The sequence below is a fragment of the Theobroma umbraticum genome, unplaced genomic scaffold (assembly GCF_002168275.2).
Source record: "Theobroma umbraticum cultivar Fairchild unplaced genomic scaffold, ASM216827v3 scaffold_81.0, whole genome shotgun sequence".
In the NCBI taxonomy this organism is placed as follows: Eukaryota; Viridiplantae; Streptophyta; class Magnoliopsida; order Malvales; family Malvaceae; genus Theobroma; species Theobroma umbraticum.
The window spans coordinates 1,731,203-1,751,069 of record NW_018397268.1 but is presented as its reverse complement, the minus strand read 5'-3'; the positions used below and the strand labels follow the sequence as shown (position 1 = coordinate 1,751,069).

At 34.2% G+C, this 19,867-nt stretch overlaps 2 protein-coding genes and 1 pseudogene across 3 annotated transcripts; 2 read left to right on the top strand and 1 right to left on the bottom strand.

Moving 5' to 3' along the window:
* Positions 1-38: 38 nt before the first annotated feature.
* Positions 39-3,985, top strand: LOC110425627 (uncharacterized). Its single transcript, XM_021440552.2, has 9 exons — positions 39-224; positions 293-354; positions 756-846; positions 1,403-1,489; positions 1,690-1,743; positions 2,128-2,312; positions 2,854-2,936; positions 3,068-3,168; positions 3,572-3,985. The coding sequence occupies exons 1-9, from the start codon at positions 174-176 to the stop codon at positions 3,785-3,787; spliced, it is 930 nt and encodes a 309-aa protein (XP_021296227.1). The 5' UTR covers positions 39-173; the 3' UTR covers positions 3,788-3,985.
* A 105-nt stretch (positions 3,986-4,090) lies between these two features.
* On the bottom strand, positions 4,091-5,733 carry LOC110425625 (heat shock 70 kDa protein 4 pseudogene; annotated as a pseudogene).
* Positions 5,734-17,873: 12,140 nt separating this feature from the next.
* Positions 17,874-19,830, top strand: OBP3 (OBF-binding protein 3). Of its 2 annotated transcripts, XM_021439913.2 has the most exons (3): positions 17,874-18,084; positions 18,328-19,264; positions 19,400-19,830. In XM_021439913.2, exons 1-3 carry the CDS (start codon positions 18,034-18,036, stop codon positions 19,429-19,431), a joined length of 1,020 nt encoding a protein of 339 aa, XP_021295588.1. In that variant the 5' UTR covers positions 17,874-18,033; the 3' UTR covers positions 19,432-19,830. The 2 variants fall into 2 exon arrangements, with proteins under 2 accessions (XP_021295588.1, XP_021295587.1); XM_021439912.2 differs by having other exon boundaries at positions 18,328-19,829.
* Positions 19,831-19,867: the final 37 nt, after the last annotated feature.

Sequence of the window (19,867 nt, the reverse complement as noted above, 5' to 3'; positions counted from 1 at the left end):
AAATCTCTAAAAAAAAAATAGAAAAAGAAAATCCTAAAACCCTGTTAAACTCCATAAATGATAAACCTCTGCTCTTCTAGCAGGCTTCGCTCAAAAAAGAAAACCCTTTTTCTTCACATCCAAAAGGACCCAATCTTCGAAGGAGTAATTTGGTGGAGCAGCTGGGGTTTTTAATGAAAGGCAGCAACAAGGCCACTGTTTTAAGTCTTGCTCAGAAATGCAAGGTTGCTCCTTTAAAAACTTTCCAGCATTTTTCCATGCTGAAAATTTGCTAACTTTAGTCTATTTGCAGAATATCTTGGCATCAAATTGGCAAGGTCATCTTAATACCATCAAATCTGATGCCAAAGGAAGGTACCCTTTTCATAGTTCAGTTCAATGTTTTTGTCTTTCCTTTTAATTCAATTGGGTCTGTTTTTGGTGTTTTGGCTTTGATAAATCAAAGTCTTCAGCTTTTTTTAGTTGTTGAAAAGCTGAAATGTGAAGAAAAGAGAAAGAACTTGATACTTAGTTAGTGGATGTAGTTGAGATTAGCTGTATTCTTTAAGAAATCAAAACAGCATAACTCAACGAGGTCATGCAGTTATGGTTTGATTTCCTTTTTGTTTTATGTCTGATTACGGGTATGTTAAGGTAAAGTGAAGAGTTTGCATAACAGTCTTTCTTTCATGGCGTGAATTTGTTAAAGAATCGAAAGAAGAGTTGAGAATCAATTCAGATATATTGTTTGATTGCTTTGAATGATTGTATCACAGTAAGCAGGATATATACACTTCGAAGGTTAAGTACATTTTCAAGAGGGGGAAACCATATATCTGGGTACCGGAAAATGAGTTACATAATGTGGTATGTTTCTCTTGCCAACGGCTCTACTTTTTTTGTTTTGGATATAAAATCATTTTTCTGATATTCAAGTATCTTGTTGGTCGGTCACATAATCTTGTATTTTTTACTTATTGAGGTGAAATGGTTTGAATATTCAATGAAGACTGAATAATTCCAGGCTGTTTTGATGACATTTTGAACTTTTATGTTCTCTGTTTGGTTGATTAACTATTTGCAAGAGCTGCTCCTGCATTTGCTCTGGTTATAGGTTTGAGTATGTATGTCTGTACTCCTTTTAGTTAAATGTTAGCCTTCTGTGTTCTTTCTACTCTCTCCTTGTTTAAGTTACCATTTATCTTCCCTATCATGTTTCCAGTGTAAGCCCATATTTTTTACCTTTTGCCTTTTTGGATAAAGTTTAAATTCCTTTTACAAAATATTTTTTCCTCTTCAAAGACTGCTATGAATGCAGAACTTATTTTCTTAGTTCGTATGAGCTCTTAGAACTTTGAGAAACTATCTAGTCACTGTGTGTACTGAATTCTTAATTATTTCATTATTTCCTATTTGTACGCAGAACACTATAATTGATGAACGTGGTTCATTTTCTGTAGCCAGTCCCTTCCCTGGGCCTCTTGCAAGATTACTTAGATCAATGAACAAGGTTGGCGTCCTTTTTAACTTGCACCACATGTCTTTTGTTGCAAGCAGTATTTTAGTTCCTCGAGGGAGCTTCCCTTCTTTGGATAGTATATATTTTTCTAGTTGTTCTAATGCTCTTAATAGGAGTAAGTTCCTGAATGACTTGAGCAAGTATTTTGGACGTAAAGCAATAGTATAATTTTCTCTAATACCATGCTGCAGTTTCCGGCTCGGGTTGCTCTAACCGGGGATGTTGTGCCTCTCAAAGATAAAAAGGTAACTATTAACCATCAAGATAAAATAAACCCTAAGGATAAAATAGTAGAAACTGAGTATTTGTGAATATTAGTAATTTATTTATCACTTTCTCTAAATTTTAGAAACATCATATAAATAAGTTTTGGGATTCTGATTTATTAAGTGTCTAGTAAAGCCCCATTAACCTGATATTTTAACAATGTGATCCTTTCAGGATAAAGGCGTTTTTGGAATATTAACCATCATTTGCAGAAATCTTATGTATGATTGTCAATCTTAAATTTTCTTCTTCTTTCCCATGACTGAGTCTTCCTATGGCACGGCATTTGATAATCTAGGTTGACTTTATTTTGAAGAGTCCTACAACCATTGTCAACTTTATTTTTATTGTTCATGTTATAGGCTCAGTCAGCTGCAGAAAGCCTTAACGAAGTCATGCTCTCTGAGGAGAAAGCAGCTAAAGAATTTAGTTATACTGTTTCTGGTGTATTAATTTCTTCTAACCACTTGTCCGCATCTCGAAGTGAAAACCTTAAGGAGCTGCTTGATGGGGGTGAAAAGTATGTGATTTATAAGTTCAATCTAAGGTATCCACTTTGACTCAGATTGTTAGTTTGATATAATGAGTAACTGTAGATATTGCCATCGCATTGAACCCAGTGTCAATGATGCTTGGTTTCGCTTCTCTGCTGATTCTAGAAAGGGTGATATCATATCATATCCTGAAAGAAGGTTCATATCTGAAGTTGTCTGTAGCATGTAATTGCCTTCAAAAATAATGCAGACAGGTTAAGAGGTAGCACCTACTATTAAAACCTGCAAGAAACTGCTATTTGAGGATTATTAATATGTTACTTTTGCGTATTAAGTTATCGATGATTGAAGTGCTGTCTGAAAGAGGAACCAATAGGGATCTCATTTTATGTATTGAAGCTTCAATGTTATGGTCAATTCCTGTTCAATATGATTTTACCTGAGGAATAATCATGTATTCAAATCATATAATAAATTTAGCTGAAAGAGTTAGTAAAAATGATGAGAATGGGGCTTAGTTTGAGAGAAAGGGAAAACGAAAAACGAGGCATTCATGTGTTGACTTTCATCTGACATTAAATATCTACTGTCCAGTTCTTGCATGTTTGTTGATGGCAATGGAGGAATGCATGAAGTAGACTTTGAAGATATAGAAAAGTGTAAAGCTGATTTGCTAGGTAAGACCTCACTGCAGAAACAACTGTTGTTCTATCTTAAGGATAGTAGTGACATGAATTACAACCATGCAAGGTAAATTGCATTTTTCAGACTACTGACCAGATTCTATCCTTAATTTGTCTCTTTGTAGCACTGTATTCTGCGAAGCTAATTGATGGTATTAATCAAAGCGAAGCAAGGCGCAGAGCACTGATCCTTTTTTGTTTCATACACTTGAATGTAAATGCAAGAGTAAGATTTACTACCCTTGTCCTGCTTTTAATATGTATTTGTTAATGACTGGCGGATGCAAAAGTTTTAGTTATCTTCCTTGCTTCGCTCTCTCGCTTTTTTCCTCTTTCAATTTCAATTATGCATATCCTGATACTTGTGCATCTACTTTCTGTGTGTTTGTGTGTACATTGGGTTTGAAAGATGAGGATTGATTTGATGTTTATCTCTGTATCATGTTCATTTGCTTACTAAGTGCGGCTGATGTGTGTGTATTGATTGAATGCATGAGACAATGGGGTTAAGGCTGTTAATTTCACCATGGAAAGTTGCAGATCCTCAAGAATAGTCTTCAGTTAATTAATAATGAGCTTCTATAGCATTGGACTGCATTGTCTGACAATGAACTCAATGTTCTTTCTAGGATGCCTACATGCTCTCTCTTGATCGTAAGGGATTTGATGTCCTGGGAAAGGTTCGTAGTAAAGCGATGAAGGATGAAGTTGGTGAATATCAATGGAAGCAATTCAGGATAACATTCAAGGAAGACGCACGAGATGTTGAATCCTTTTGCCATCAACTTGTGCAAATGGAAGAAGAGGCTGTCAAAAAGGTTTCTAGCTACAGTGGTCTGGCATAAAAGGGATAATTGGTCACTAGAAATCAAGTAAAATTTTGGTTGATTTTTGTTTCTTTTGCATGCATAAACTGAAATGAGCAAGACTAACAAAGTTTCCAATCCCTGTTTACTCACCCTCAAAAGTTTCTTTGTATATGTTCAACGCTGTTGTTCTTGACTAGAATGAATATTTCTTGTAGCGAGGAGGTGGTAATGATATTTCCCAGTAGCAGTTTCTTTCAAATTCATTTTTTTTTAAACTACAAAATAATCTGTGGCCTATGTTTGCTTGTGGATATAAGCAAGCTTGAAAAGGGGAGAAAATGCAAGCAAAGGCAATGCTCTAGGAAGGAAATTGAATAAACGACGACCCTCGAAGGGAAACATTCGTTACCTAAAATGGTATCTCCAAAATACGATACGAAGTTTTCAAGACAAAATGGTGGAGAATTCCTAAACAAAAAACATTCTAAAGATATAAATCGCAGAAACATAAAAATAACACCATAGGCAAATGCTTGTCATTCTTTCTTCAAATTTAATCAACTTCCTCGATCTTGGGACCAGCACCGCTGCCGCCAGCAGGAGGGGCATCATCATCCATGCCAGCACCCATATCAGCACCAGCACCCTGGTACATCTTGGCGATAATGGGATTGCAGATGCTCTCAAGCTCCTTCATCTTGTCCTCGAACTCATCAGCCTCAGCTAGCTGGTTGTTGTCCAACCATTGGATAGCCCCATCAATGGCATCCTCAATCTTCTTCTTGTCAGTTGGGTCAAGCTTTGAACCAATCTTCTCATCCTTGACGGTGTTCCTCATGTTGTAGGCGTAGTTCTCCAAAGCATTCTTTGCATCAACCTTCTTCTTGTGCTCCTCATCCTCAGCCTTGTATTTCTCTGCCTCTTGGACCATCTTTTCAATTTCTTCCTTGGACAATCTACCCTTGTCATTTGTGATTGTAATCTTGTTCTTCTGGCCGGTAGTCTTGTCCTCAGCAGAGACATTCAGGATACCGTTTGCATCAATATCAAAGCAAACAGTGATTTGAGGAACACCCCTAGGTGCTGGAGGAATACCAGAAAGCTCAAACTTGCCCAACAAGTTGTTGTCCCTAGTTCTGGCTCTCTCACCCTCATAAACTTGAATCAACACACCCGGCTGGTTATCAGAGTAGGTCGAGAAACCTGCTCCTTCTTGGTGGGAATAGTGGTGTTCCTTGGAATCAAACAGTCATAACACCACCAGCAGTTTCCAACCCAAGGGACAGAGGAGTAACATCCAAAGCAATAAATCCTGAACCTTCTCATTTCCTTCACCACTCAAAATGGCAGCCTGGACGGCAGCACCGTATGCAACAGCCTCATCAGGGTTAATACTCTTGCAAAGCTCCTTGCCATTGAAAAGTCCTGCAACAACTGCTGCACCTTAGGAATCCTAGTCGACCCACCAACAAGGACAACATCATGGACACTGCTTTTATCCATCTTAGCATCCCTCAAACACTTCTCAACAGGCTCCATACACTTCCTAAAAGATCCATGTTAAGCTCCTCAAACCTCGCACGAGTAATAGTTGAGTAAAAATCTATACCCTCATACAAAGAATCAATCTCAATGGTGGTTTGAGCAGTGGATGAAAGAGTCCTCTTGGCCCTCTCACAAGCAGTCCTCAACCTCCGCAAAGCTCTGGGGTTCCCACTAATATCCTTCTTATTTTCCTCTTAAACTCTTGAAAAAAATGGTTCACCATCCTATTATCAAAATCTTCACACCCAAGTGAGTATCACCAGCGGTAGCCTTAACTTCGAAAATACCTTCTTCAATAGTAAGCAAAGAAACATCAAAAGTACCACCACCCAAATCAAAAATCAAAACGTTCTTTTCACCAACACTGGTAGCTTTCTTACTAGACCATAAGCAATGGCAGCAGCAGTTGGCTCGTTAATGATTCTCATAACATTAAGCCCAGCAATGACCCGGCATCCTTGGTGGCTTGCCTTTGGAATCATTGAAATAAGCAGGCACTGTAACGACAGCGTTTTTGATAGTGGAGCCAAGGTAAGCCTCAGCATTTCACGCATCTTGATACCATGGAAGGATTTCCTCAGCAGCAAATTGTTTCTCTTCGCCTTGTAATTGACACACAATCATGGGCTTATCACCAGGCCCAGCAATAACCTTAAAGGGCCAAAGCTTGATATCGCTTTGGACCGATGAGTCCGAAAATCTTCTCCCGATTAATCGTTTGGCATCTGTTTTATTATTAACAACATTCTTAGTCAACCAGCCGAAACATCAACGTCAACAATCCTAGACTCTAGCGCATCAAATAATGACGTCATAAATAATAAAAAAACAGAGAAACATAGATTTAATTATAGATCCAAGAATAATACAACGTTCTAGATCTGGCTAAAAATAAATGAAATTCTTCTAAACAAAAATCGGGGACTGGGAAGTAGAAATATTACCGAAGACGGTGTTGATGGGGTTCATGGCGACTTGGTTCTTAGCAGCGTCGCCGATCAAACGCTCGGTATCAGTAAAACCGACATAAGACGGAGTCGTACGATTGCCTTGGTCGTTAGCGATGATTTCGACCCTGTCGTGTTGCCATACTCCGACGCACGAGTACTCGTTCCTAGATCGATCCCGATCGCCGGCCCTTCTCCTTTTCCGGCCATTTCCAAAAATTCCAACAAAAATCAAAGGAAAAATGAAGAATAAATGGAGAAGAGAGAAGATACGAAAGGGTATCGTTCTTTCGATTTGAGCGTGTGTGTGGTTCGGAGTTAGGTTTGGTGTTTTTATATGGTTTTCGTTTTCTTTGTTTGGGTTCTAGAATGTTCGGAGGGAAAATGGGGATTCTGAGCCGTTGGTTTTAAAAGGATGGACGGCTGAGATTCGGTTTGGATTTGGAAAAAGTGCAGGCCCACTACAATTTTTTGGTTGCGTGTGTTTTTCAAAGTTTGCTTAGCGGGTGAGAATTTTGATTTTTCTGACGAGGTCGGCCACGCGCTTTGATGGGTCCAGGCTGTGCCGGGTTTGGCTCCAAACACAACCCGAAATCCATGCCAATGAATGAGTTTGGGTGTGCTCTCTCCAGTATGGGTTTGAGCCTGAGTATTGCAGAGACAGAATGCTACCCCAGGACCCAAGAGAAGAACTGCGACTCTCTATTTCTTGGGCCTGCACCATCTTTTAAAGAAAGAATTAAATTTGGGCTTATGAAGACTAGCTTCGTCGAATCTAAGGCCCAACCTTTGTGTTTTGGGCTCATTATTACCCATCAATCATTGATTTAATTTTATCAAAAAGAAAATTGGTGTGATTAAAAGTGTTCACAAGTCAAGTGGAGTCCGATTAATATCTCAAGACGAGCTAATATCTAGAAAATCCTATCCAAACTTGACTTTATGTAGCATATAGGTTTATGCATGCAGTTTGGTGTTACGGATTCATATTAAGAGATGGAGCTAGTTTTAAGTTTATAAATAAAGATTTTCCATCATTTAATAAGTGTGTCTTTTGAATTGAAAAATAAGTTCATAACAAATTGTATGAGAATATATTCAAATCTTTGCTAATACGGAACTCTCATAAAATATATTAAGGTCGAAATAGAATTAGATCAATATAAAGATCCCTCTATTCTATGGGTAAAGAGCAAGTACAATATAATAAAAGCATTACACAATTAGGTAGAATAAAATGTTACGAATCTCATATCAATAAAAAATGAGATGTGACTTAAGTTTATAAATATTTATATAATCATTTTTAGCTAATATAAACATGACTCACAATTTTCCAAATAAGGTCTAGAATCACCTTCCAAAAATGTGAAAGTATACTTTTGATTATTCAGAAGCGAGAAAATTAACTAGTAATTGATGGACCACTCGCACTAACCTCATGCTTGGAAGGCTTTGATTACAATTTACGAAAACAAAATCAAACTTAATCAGTGGCAGATTGAACGGTCTTAAAAAATTATTTAGGAATCTTGGCTTTAGAATCTTCATGGGAAAAGCACGTGAGCCCGATTTGTCAGCTTCCTAATCACTCATTTTCATCTACCTCTCTCTCTCTCTCTCCCTCTGCTTTAATCCTTCCCTAAACACACGTGAGCCCCTTGTCCACATAATCCTACTTTTTCCCTTATATAATGTTAATGCACAATTATTTCATGCTAAGGAAGGGTTTAACTACTCTTAATTAAGCCAATTACATAATGAATGCACTAGCTAGCTGTTTTGATCACATTTTTAATTGAGAGATAATGTTTTGATGTTTAAGCATCTTCCTCTCTAATGTGAATGATCTAAACCGTTAAATTTTGCATATTTATATTTTTTTTCGGTACATATAAAAAAATTTAAAAAAACGAGAGAATTCGAATCTTAAATTCCCAATTCCATTAAAAAGGGTTCAATCTTTAATTCATGTTTGGATGTTGTTCATAGTAATTTCTTGATTTACGTGTAAAATTTGTAATTATTATAGTGATTTATGCTATAACACTTTAATTATCTCTTATTAACCTAACTAATGAATTAAATAGAATGTTCATAGAGAGCTTGTTAAGTATTTCACCTGGTAGTTTGATCACAAATGCAACCTGATGAGTTTTCTTTTCTCGCTTTCGCAATTTTTCACGCAGGACAACTCATGACAAGGAGCTTCATGTTCTGCATGTGCTGTATGCTCTACTACTACAAAAGGGTAGTCCTTTTTTTTTTTTATATTTCACTATTACTAGCAATGAAATCACTAATTGCCTTTCAAAAAAATTAAATAGAAAAAAAAGTAAAGTACTTTGACCATTGTGCTATATGGATCACTTGTATTATATAAAATTATCTTTTTTGAGAGAAAGAAGAATGTGGGATGGGAAGGTGACAGCAAGTGAACAAAAAAATACTAGTGGCCAAAAAGCTGCAAAACCCAAGCTTCCTTTCCAACCATGTCTGAATATATGTGTCTATATATAATTAATATATATATATATATATATCTGCATACAAGAAGGGAAGGGTTTGCTTTTCTTTGCATGGAAATAAGCTAAAAAGATACATATATTCTGCCAAAGATTGATTAGATATGGGAATTAGATTCCGACACCACCCAAACCTTAGAAAAACCTTTTTCCTAAATCACATGCTACAAAAAACAATTCAGGGTTTCGATCTCTCTTTCCATCAATAGTTGCATGCACGATCCTCTTCCTCAAAAATAATCACCACTTTGCAGGCAACTGGGTATGCTTTAAGGTCATGTGGTTTGATGATCTTATATTGTCTTTAAAATCTTCATGTATTTACCTTCTAGGACTTTCTTTGCCTTGTGATCTCTCTGACCTCTTGTTCAAAGAGCTTGTAGCTGTATTAATAGTAAATAATGCCAAATATTTGAATTTTTATATTTTTTGATTCAAACTCGAGATTTTCAAAACGAAATTTATACTGGGTTTTTGTTTCATTATCTTCTTGCTTTTCATTTTTTGAAACTTTGTCCCCCATCCCTCACAATCTTAATTAGCTCAAGGAGATGGAATTTCAATCAAATTAGCTGCTAAATTTCACTTCAGATTAAGAAATTGAAATGCATTTTTAAGAAACCAAATGTTTGATGTAACTTCATGGCTAATGAAAAGTTTAACTTACAGGCCAGATACGGAAAATACATACTACTACCTCACTAAATAAATATACTTGTCTAATTATTCCACTCTTTCAATCAAATATTAATTTCATGGTAGAAAGATTTATGTTCAGATGTATTTCATGAATCTGCTATCAAAGACAGAAAGTTTTGACAAGGAAATATTGCCTAAAGGCACCCTGCATGGTCAAATGCATAAACCTTGGAAATTAAGGAATTGATGCCAGGAATTTTCCCACTAAAATTTGCCTCAAGGTGATATGTTTTTCCTTTTCCCCCCTCCAAGTTACTCCCACTTTTGGAATATTTTCAACTGATAAATACTCATAAGATTCAATAATTATTTCAAATCATTAATTTGTCATATTTAGAAAAATTAATGAAATTAAATTTCAATTTCCTTTGCTAATTAAACATAGACCTCAGACAATTAGGAGTGTATTAATTAGTTGGTAAGTACCCATCATTAACATCTACTCAAAAAAAAAGAAGATGTTAAACACTTTACAAAGTATATATTAGTTTCATAATTACTATCAAAAATTATTGCTGAATGGGACTTTTAAATTGAAGACATGGCATGATTTAGTTAGTTGCAATCAGATAAATTAATTAAAGAGGGGCCATGCGTTGGTGGGCCAAATGAGACTGACCTCACCATGTAATTTTAAAGACAAAGAATCGTTATCTTTGAAGATGTAAAGGCAATAATTAATTAATTACATACTATTTTGTATTATAAGAATGTTCAAAAAATCCGACAGTACTAAGATATGTAATTAGACCTTTGAGCATATGGGAATATGCTATTATGGAGGCTAATCAGGGTGCTTAATTCTTTTTATATTAATTAAATTCATAATTATCTCGATTAATGGTATATAGTTGGATAGTAGGGCATATCCTTTGCAAATAAGATCAAATGGAAAAGAGAAAGTGTTTGATAGGTAATTCCTTTGAATTCAGATATATCATTAATTAAAACATGGCATGGTATTAAGTTTTTTGTCTGTCCTATTAACATCAATCTAAAAAGGACTGTCATATGCCATTTATGTATTTATAAATGTATGAAATGTCCTCTTGCAATTTAATAAGGCATCGTGGGTTCATTTGCTGTACAAATTGACACTTCTAATTACTTTATCTCTCCCTCTTCTCCTCAAATTCATTTAATTTGATGTAGGCATATAACAAACTAATCTAAATTATTCATAATTTATTTAATTGAATTATATTTATCCATCACGATCTTGCTGAATAAGTAATTCTTAACGTATATGATATAATTATTACATTCAATACAATAAATCGATATAATACCGATTAGATTCACAGTTATATACATTTAAGATGGTCAATATATATGAAGATATTTTATTTTAAAAAAATAGCTGAAAAAGGGTAATTAAGTATTATTAATTTTATTGTAATTCACCCAAGATGTGATGTTGGATGCTAGAATAAATCTTGCTTTGAGACAAGTTTGACTATACATAACCAGTCTTTTGGAACCATTAATGATTACTTGAAGCATGATTAGAACTTTTACCAAACTTAATTAACACAGAACTCAAATAAATCCAGAACTCAACTAACTCATTGGCCTTTACTTTCGCATCATTCTCTTCCCAAAAAAATCCAAGAAATATTTCAAGGTAGTTAGCTCTATATCATATGTGACAACCGATTGATTATCTTTCAAAAACTTTGCTTTGATGGATAAGACTTTGCAAGAAAAGAAAATAATTATAACATTTGAATATTAGCTGAGTGAATGTATGTCAATTCTCTATCAATGAAAATTTGTCTCCTACCCCAATCCATAGTTGAAACAGTGAATTCATTTGAATTGTATATCATCCAATACCCTAACTTATTAAAACCAAAAGTTCCAATTAACGGGTGTTGCAGATTCTGATTAAGTGTAGTTAATTAAAATATTATTTTTTAAACAAAATTTGTATTTAATGCATTGCTTTCATCAAACATTATCTAAAAGTATTACCTTGACTAATGTCTTTAGAGATTGGTTAACATTTCCCTTGAAATAATCATGAAATGCAGTGTGAACTTTTGAGTTTGAGCTGTGTAAGAATAATAATACCATATTAAATAAGGGGCTAAGTAAGGGTCCATTTGAGGAGGAAGAAGCAAAGGGAAATTAAAGATACCACCATGGCCTTGGACCACAATTTCTTTGCCAATGGAAGATTGGGACAGAGTCCTGAAAATATGTTTTCCTTCTTTTTCAGCCTTTTATGATGAATGGCAATGTTTATAACAATTTATCCATTAAAACATTACCAGCAGATTCTTTTTGGGGTATAGTACATCAATGTTACTATGACTTTAAAGCTGAATTCAACCTTTCCCATGCCATGTTGTTCCAACAGGTTTAACTCTCTCTCCCTTGTGTGAGGCATGTGGGTGTGAATTGGAGTTTCCAATTTGGTTTCTCTTTTTTTGGGTCTAAAGAAGGGTCAATTGGTCCAAAAAGAAAGTAAAGTCTCTCTACAGTCTTCATGACCTGGCCAACAAAGGCATAACTGTCTATAAATTTTTAGCAGAATACACATCTTATGGTTGTTGGCCCTGCACTTTGTCAAATATGATTCCCATTTGTAGTTTTTATTTTATTTATTTTGTAATCAAATATAAAGTCTTTTATCTAAATACATTGGTTGAATTTTGATATGCCTAAATTTTATGTCTCTCTCTCTTTCTTGGGTCAATTTCTCAACAAACTTGCATGGCCAGAGGCCACAGCTCGATATTTTGCTAGATCCAGTGGACCATAGTGCATGGATTGTGATTACCCCAAAATGAAATTGAAGGTGACACCGCTCAAAATCTCATGTTTGGGGAATAAATGTACGTATAGGCCAAGTCTTGTTGCTCTTCCCTTGACCAATTTTCTCTTGAAATATCCCATATCTTCAAAAATCTCTTGAGATGTCATTTTCAACACAATTTCTTGAAAATTAATGAGTGAGATATGCTTATTTTTTGTATGAAAGACACACCAATCCCTTGCAATTGTAGTTCCACTTGTCTTTATTCCAAAGTCCTTATATAAACAACTTGAATTAAACAATATACGTGTAAATAATTATTGTCTTTGCAAGCTAAGATCTAACAGCAATGCAGCTATGAGTTCAATGGATCGTTAAAGCAAACTGGAGTCGATATTTATGTATTCATTATCAATAATCAATCGAATTATACTTTTTTTAAAAAAGAAATTATTGTCTCCATATCAGACATTTCGTCGATTAGAATTTATAGGGTTAAAAAGAATTACAAATAATATAAAATAAAAATATCAATTTTTTAATTTAATGAAAAGAAGAACCTATCTAACAATTGATCAAGGGAAACTTGGAGTTGAATCTTGCCAGCTTGTGGGATACGTGGAAAATATTTGATGGACTGAAGGGAAAAAAAAAAGGAGAAAAGAGTGGGTGTTAAATTAATTAAGATGTAGGTAGTATAGACTTTTTATATAATTAAATATTAGTCGTTGGAAGGGATTATCAAATCTAGGGCGTCCCATCTTATCCTCAACCTCCATTCAATTGATTAGGCAGGTCACTTCTTCCATATATCAAATTAAACGTGCTAAGTTTTCATTGTCAGTCCCCAATTGAAATTGAGTTTTAACTTACTATTGCCAGCTAATTAATGTTATATATATATATATATATATATATTCTTTATTTGGTTTTGTATGTAATTACGTGTATTCTTAGAACATATTTTTTTCTTTTTTGAAAATTTTTATGAAAACAATGAGACATGTATATGTATAAATGCACTTATGCCTATCTGTGTTTTATTAGTTTATAACTATAATTAGAAAAATTATATGTAAAAGCTTTTCTTGACATATTAGATCATGAAAGAAAATAGAAGAATATAATTAGAAATAAAAATAAATTAAAAGAATAATTTCAGATTTAACTACAACACAAATATATTTTAAAAAATAATCTCAAAACTCATGAAAACGGTCATATTTTTTGAAAGATTGCAAAATTTTTTGAAAAAAATTGTCACTCTTTTTCCCCTCTTAATTTTTTTTTTACGAATTTAAAATGTTTTGCGAATCAATGGATTATATTAGCCAATATAACATGTCTAATGCTTTGGCTTTTGATATTAGTATACACATTTTGACTTTGTTGACTATATCTTTTTAGGTTTTTGCAATTTGGCCTATTGATGTAATTACTATTTCATTAAAACATCGGTCTGAGTGCCCTTTCCTAGATTGATTCTAGAGTTTAGAGTTTCATCTATTGAATGTAAGACCCGCTTCTTTATGCTTTTCTCTTGTGGGATCTTGTTCTTTTACAGTGCAACAATGAAAATAATTTTACTTTGTCTTCAAAAAATAAGTTAAATTAATAATTTTTTATTATTTTATTACTTAATATAAAGAAAAAAATCTCTTTTTTATTTTATATATACATGTGAAAATATTTTAATATGTAATGATAGAATGAAGTGAATTTAAGGACGATTCATTTCTTTTTGTTATGATTTTATTTTAATTCATTTTCAAGTGTTTGTTTGTTTTTTGTGATTAATATTCTTATCAAATATTATAATTTTGTATTTAGTTTCTGACATTAAATAAACTTTACATTGTTAGAGAAAAAAAAATTTATATATACACATAAAAGGGTCCTTGATTTTGTGCCACCCACTTGAGGGCCACAACCCATATGCATGATAGGTAATTTCAAGTAACAAAGCAATTTTCATGGACCCCATTCCATGCAACATAATGCAACCAACCAAGCCTTTTCACCTTCATTTCTTTTACAGAATTTTTTTTAAAAAAAAATATAGAAAAATTCCACAAACATACAAACACTCAAATGTTACTTGTCTCTAGTGAAATGGAATAATCATGTCAAAATTATCCATTAATTTATGAACCCCGATACAATCTCGTATAAGTCACTTTTCGTGATTGTAAATCAATGATTAATTGTATTGATTATTGATTATGATCCTATAGGTACATCAATATATATATATATATATATATATATTATCATCGAAACATTCTTTTGCATGTCAAAATGATCATTGAGTCTTTATCAATAAATACCACTCTCAATTAAACATTTGTATTTGTATTAATTGATAATTAAGATCTACAAAAATATCGATTAAATTTTATCGACATAAGGTTAGATATAACATGACTTATCCTACCTCGATGTATCTTTATAAAAATTTTTTCGTATCAACTCTAATTAGCATTTTCTCACATTATCCATCAACTGCTAATCTTTTAAACAGAAAAGAGATATATATATCAATTATTAAATTAAATATTCAATTATGAATAATCAAACTATCATTTTTCAAAATTTATCACGATTTAAAAAATTGATCTTAAAATTTTAAAATTCAATTTCTATTTGAGACCTAAATGTCTTTTGTTTTTGCGAGGTTAGTTCTATGGTTAACGTAAAATGGATGGATGATAAAGACATGACGTGGAAGTAATTGAGCTGATGTGGCATCTAGTTGTCATCAATCTTTTTCTAAGCCAGATTTGAACCTGAAAACATATGTTCTTGCTCTCTTTTATATTCCTTCTTTCCCCTTAAACACACTTAGAATCGATCAGAGGGTCCAAATTTCATCATCAAAGCAAGAACGGGGGAGGGTTGCTCATTGCATGATCCATGTCTGTTACCCCATGAAAGCTTGAACGAAAATTTCGGCCTCATGTTTCATGTGTGGGGACCCTCTCTCAGAGCTGTGGTGGTGAGACCTACTTTTTCACCGACCCAATGCCAAGATAGAGAAGGAATTGAAGGAGCATATTTGCTTAATAAAATATATAATATATATTTATACGGCCTGTTTCTAAGGTTGGGGCCCAAAGACAAGAACCTTACAAGAAGGTGTCGTGGGACCCAGTGGGATCTGACGTGGCACGTGGGAAAAGTGAACCTCACCCGACCGTGAGCATCTGATGAAGACTAATCTCTTCATCCCACACACGGCGGCTTGGCCACCACCACCATCACCACACCCCATGGGAAAGGAAATGGAAAATTAATCAAAAAACTTGCCCTTTTCTCTTTTGGTCAGTCCAAGCATTTCTTAGGAAAATTCTAGTATGATTCTTAGATTAGCTATCGTATTCAATTCGTGAATAAGGGTATATTGGCTCAATCTTATCCACAATAAAGTTTATGATGCTTATATGTGTATATACATAAATGTCTTGCATGATTCGTGTAATATACTTTTATTATTGGTCTTAATCTAAGAATTTTAAAAAATTAAAATGTCGATAGATTCAGACTGCGTTAAGAATCATTCAAAATGATTCGAGAATATGTAATTTTTATCATTAACGTATTTATTCACATGAAAATTGCACTTTGAACATAATAATTAATCAAAGAAATTCAAATATTATGCCAAAATTACTCAATTAAAAAGTTTAAATTGAACAGTTTTTTGTTGTGGTTTCTGCTGTACAGGAAAGATTCAACTCTGGTTGTGGTGGGATGATTCAGTTTATTCCTTGAGCCTTTTCTTCTTGTGATTGGATATTTTATAAGGTTTTCTCTTCTGTTGTGGTATGATCTCATTGCAATTGGACTAGTTTGATTTTGTTATTTTACACAGGACAAACAATGAATGAGGTTTTATATCAATTCTTATACAGTCTTGCACCATTATCGTTCTGCAGGATAATTTTTTGTAAATTTTTCTCTTAATGAAACTATTTCATCTGCTTCTCAAAAAAATTTGTAAGGTGAGGGTCTAATGATGAATGGTACCTGTCTAAAAAACTCACTCTCAAAGAGAGTTCTCATCATGAGAAACAACATCTTACATCTCTCACCTTAGGGTTTTGAAGATTTGATTTGAGCTTGTTATAATTAGGTGATGTGGATTGAGATCCTAGCTAGGCCAGTTTAATTTCTGTCACATTCTTCAAATTTTCAGCACAGCAGGTATCCTGCTAATGTTGATAACGATTAATCATTAAACATATAAGAGCTATGAAACAATTTTTTAAGTATTTATGTCTATGAGATATTTATTTAATGCAATGAACATAAATTACTTATCAATTGATTTTTGTACTCTTGCAAGCTTAAAAGTAATAAGGAAGTCGCATTCACTTTACCTGCCATGAACTAGTTATTTCCTACTTCCCCTTATTTTTTTTTTTCTAAAAAAGGGCAGAACTTAGATTAATTGATTTCTCTATTTCAGTTGGAATTAGCTTCCTTTTGCATTAAAAAAAAAAGGGGTATGAGAAATGGTCTTTTTCCTGATTTTTGTCCTATAAAGATTGACCTTGGTCTACCTTGTGAGTTCTAACTGCACTTTAGAAAAGAAATACTGCTTTTATTCTATTTACTTTCATATTGGATCCCATATGAAAAATGTGAACTTGTTTGATTTTTTTTAAAAAAAGCAAAGATCAATTGATTAATTATCAATAATAATATGAACGTCGATTTGAGTCTTCGGCCATGAATAAATCAGCTGTAGACTTGGTTTGATCTTAATAATAAAGAATTAAACATCCTTTTAATTGAATGGTTCAAATTGCTAGCCAATCTTTTTCTTGGCTCTTTTCCCATCATGCTACTAATTCCTTTTGACTCACATCTAAACATATTTTTGTATTGACTTAAAAGAAAGAAGAAGAAGAAGAAGAAGAAAAAAAATCAAAGTCATGCACAAAACAGGGTAAATGTATAATTAATGGGTGATTAAGAAAAGTGGAAGAATATGTTAAATGTATCACTATAGGGTTTGCTTAATCATACTATACCTAAAATATTCCATTTCTTTTCACACTTGTTTTCTTGTCTCTCAACTGATCTTTTGGGTATTGAGAGAGATCTTTCATGGGTTCTTTGCCAAAATCCCACAGTGCTAATTGGAAAAAATACGACAATTTGTAGCAAAAGGTAATGTAAAACTTTACCTTACAATAATCTACACATATAGACAACAAAAGGAGGGGGAAAACAATAAAGAGAAATCCTTACAAAAGAAAAATCCTCAAGGGGACAAACCCAAGAAACAAAGGTACATTCGATTGTGACACATCCACCCATAAGACTCCCCCACCAAGACCAACTTTTGTTTAAATTTTCTTCCTTAATTCCTTTATTATGATCATAATGAATAATTTATTCATTATAGTTACTACGTTTCACCTAGGGTTTCCTGTCTTTCCCAAAGCATGCATGGCCACTAATATCTTTTTCGGGCACTGTAAAAAACACAAGAACAACATAAAGAAATTGAAGCTTGCTTACTAAGAAAATAAATAAAGAAACAAAGAAAGAATTGTTTGCAACCCTAAAAATTTAATAAAACAAAAAGAGAGAGTGGGGTGTGAGAGAGAGGAGAACAAGGAACAAAATAAATAAACTCACCCCAAGCTTTCCTTTTATCTTTCCATCTCTCTCCCTCTCTCTCACCTTCTCTCTTTCTTTCCTTTCTCTGCAACTCCCTTGTTTTGATGTGATTCTCCACCATATCTCCCCTAAAACCTTATCAGCCTTTACAAAAGATACAAAGCTCAAGCCACCATGGTTTTCTCATCTGTTCCCGTCTATCTAGATCCACACAACTGGCAACAGGTAATGTTTTTTACTAATATTTCCTTTTTCCCCAGATTTTTTCTTTGCTTTTCTTTTCTTTTCTTTCCCTAGCAAGCTTCTTCTCCAAAAAAGCCAATTAAAGATAAATAATATTCCTACCCTTTTCTAATCTTCTCTTGAATATACCATATATTTGATCTTCTTTTATTTTTTTTGTTTCTTTCTGTATGTTTTTAGTTTTATAAGTTTTTTGTTTTACACATTCGATTTTGTTCTGCGCAGCCACCAACTCAGCAACCTGGAGTTACTAGTGATAATCATCATAATCCTCAGCTTCCACCACCGCCACCACCACCTCAAGTTGGTGGTGGTGGAGCAGGAGCTATTAGGCCTGGGTCAATGGCGGAACGAGCCAGGCTAGCCAAGATACCACAGCCTGAAGCAGCTCTCAAGTGCCCTCGATGTGAATCAACGAATACTAAATTTTGTTACTTCAACAATTACAGCCTTACCCAGCCTCGTCACTTTTGCAAAACCTGCAGACGATACTGGACTAGAGGCGGCGCTTTAAGGAACGTGCCGGTTGGCGGTGGTTGTAGAAGAAACAAAAGAAGCAAAGGAAGTAATAGATCAAAGTCTCCCGCAGTATCCGAACGCCAAACCGGGTCAAGCTCATCTTCAAGTACACTTGCTTCAAATAGTTGCACTGATATGTTAGGCCACATGACCCCAGCACCACCCCAATTGCCTCTATTGCCCCCTTTACATCATCTTGGTGACTATAATTCTGGTGATATTGGAATAAATTTTGGGGGAATTCAGGCTCAGGTGGCTGCGGCGACAGGCGGCACCGGTGGTACTAGTGCTAATAACATGGATTTTCATATTGGAACTAGCTCAAGTGGTGGTGGGTCAATGTTAACAAATGGACTAGTAGAACAGTGGAGATCACTGCAACAAGTTCAACAATTTCCATTTTTATCTAGTTTGGAGCCTCCAGCCGGGTTATATCCGTTTGAAAGTGAAGGTATGGAGGCACCAAGTTATGGTGGTCAGCTTCGTTCTAAGCCATTGGAGAGTGCGATTACTCAGTTGGCAGCTGTTAAAATGGAAGACACTCGTCATCAAGGGTTGAATTTATCAAGGAATTTTTTGGGAATTTCAGGAAGTGATCAATACTGGGGTGGTGGTGGTGGCAATGCATGGACTGATCTTTCTGGTTTCACCTCTTCTTCCACCAGCCATCTCTTGTGATTTTCTTTTTGTTTTCTCTCTTTTATATCTTTTCTTCCCCCCAGAACCCAATCCAATCTTCTTTTTCTCTTCTTTTTTTTTTGGGTTGAATTACTCACAGGTTCCATCAAAGAGAAATCAACTCATAGATAAGGATTTTCAATGAACAGCTCTAACTTTTGCCAACAAAAAAAAAAAATCAAGTTCCAACCTGATAATGATGAGAAAGTTGATGACACCACTTGGGAAGGAATGGATCGAATGAATTACTCGTCATGATCACTCCCTTGATCTACTAAAAGAAGACTTTAGAAAAATGGTAGACTTCTACCCTCGAAAAATTATTTGCTGTTGTTCATTTTTTTGTTGTTGTTGTGTTCTTCTATTGTAATTCTCTAAGAACAAATTAAGTAGGTCTTTGTAATCCATGGAGAGAGTTTCGGTATCTGACATGAAAGAGATAGATTATTGTTATAGTTGATGATGATCAAATGCTTTGTACTAAGTGATTTCCCTTGATATTATGTGAAAATGTATCCATTATTTTTTGGTTTTCTTCATTCATTTTGCTCTCAATCTGCCACCTTTT

Excerpts from the sequence above, each read along its gene's own strand:
- OBP3 (XM_021439912.2), top strand. The coding sequence starts at position 18,034 with ATGGTTTTCTCATCTGTTCCCGTCTATCTAGATCCACACAACTGGCAA. Across the intron at positions 18,085-18,327 it reads ATCCACACAACTGGCAACAG|CCACCAACTCAGCAACCTGG; the intron begins GTAATGTTTTTT and ends TGTTCTGCGCAG.
- LOC110425627 (XM_021440552.2), top strand. The coding sequence starts at position 174 with ATGAAAGGCAGCAACAAGGCCACTGTTTTAAGTCTTGCTCAGAAATGC. Across the intron at positions 225-292 it reads GTCTTGCTCAGAAATGCAAG|AATATCTTGGCATCAAATTG; the intron begins GTTGCTCCTTTA and ends GTCTATTTGCAG. Across the intron at positions 847-1,402 it reads AAAATGAGTTACATAATGTG|AACACTATAATTGATGAACG; the intron begins GTATGTTTCTCT and ends ATTTGTACGCAG.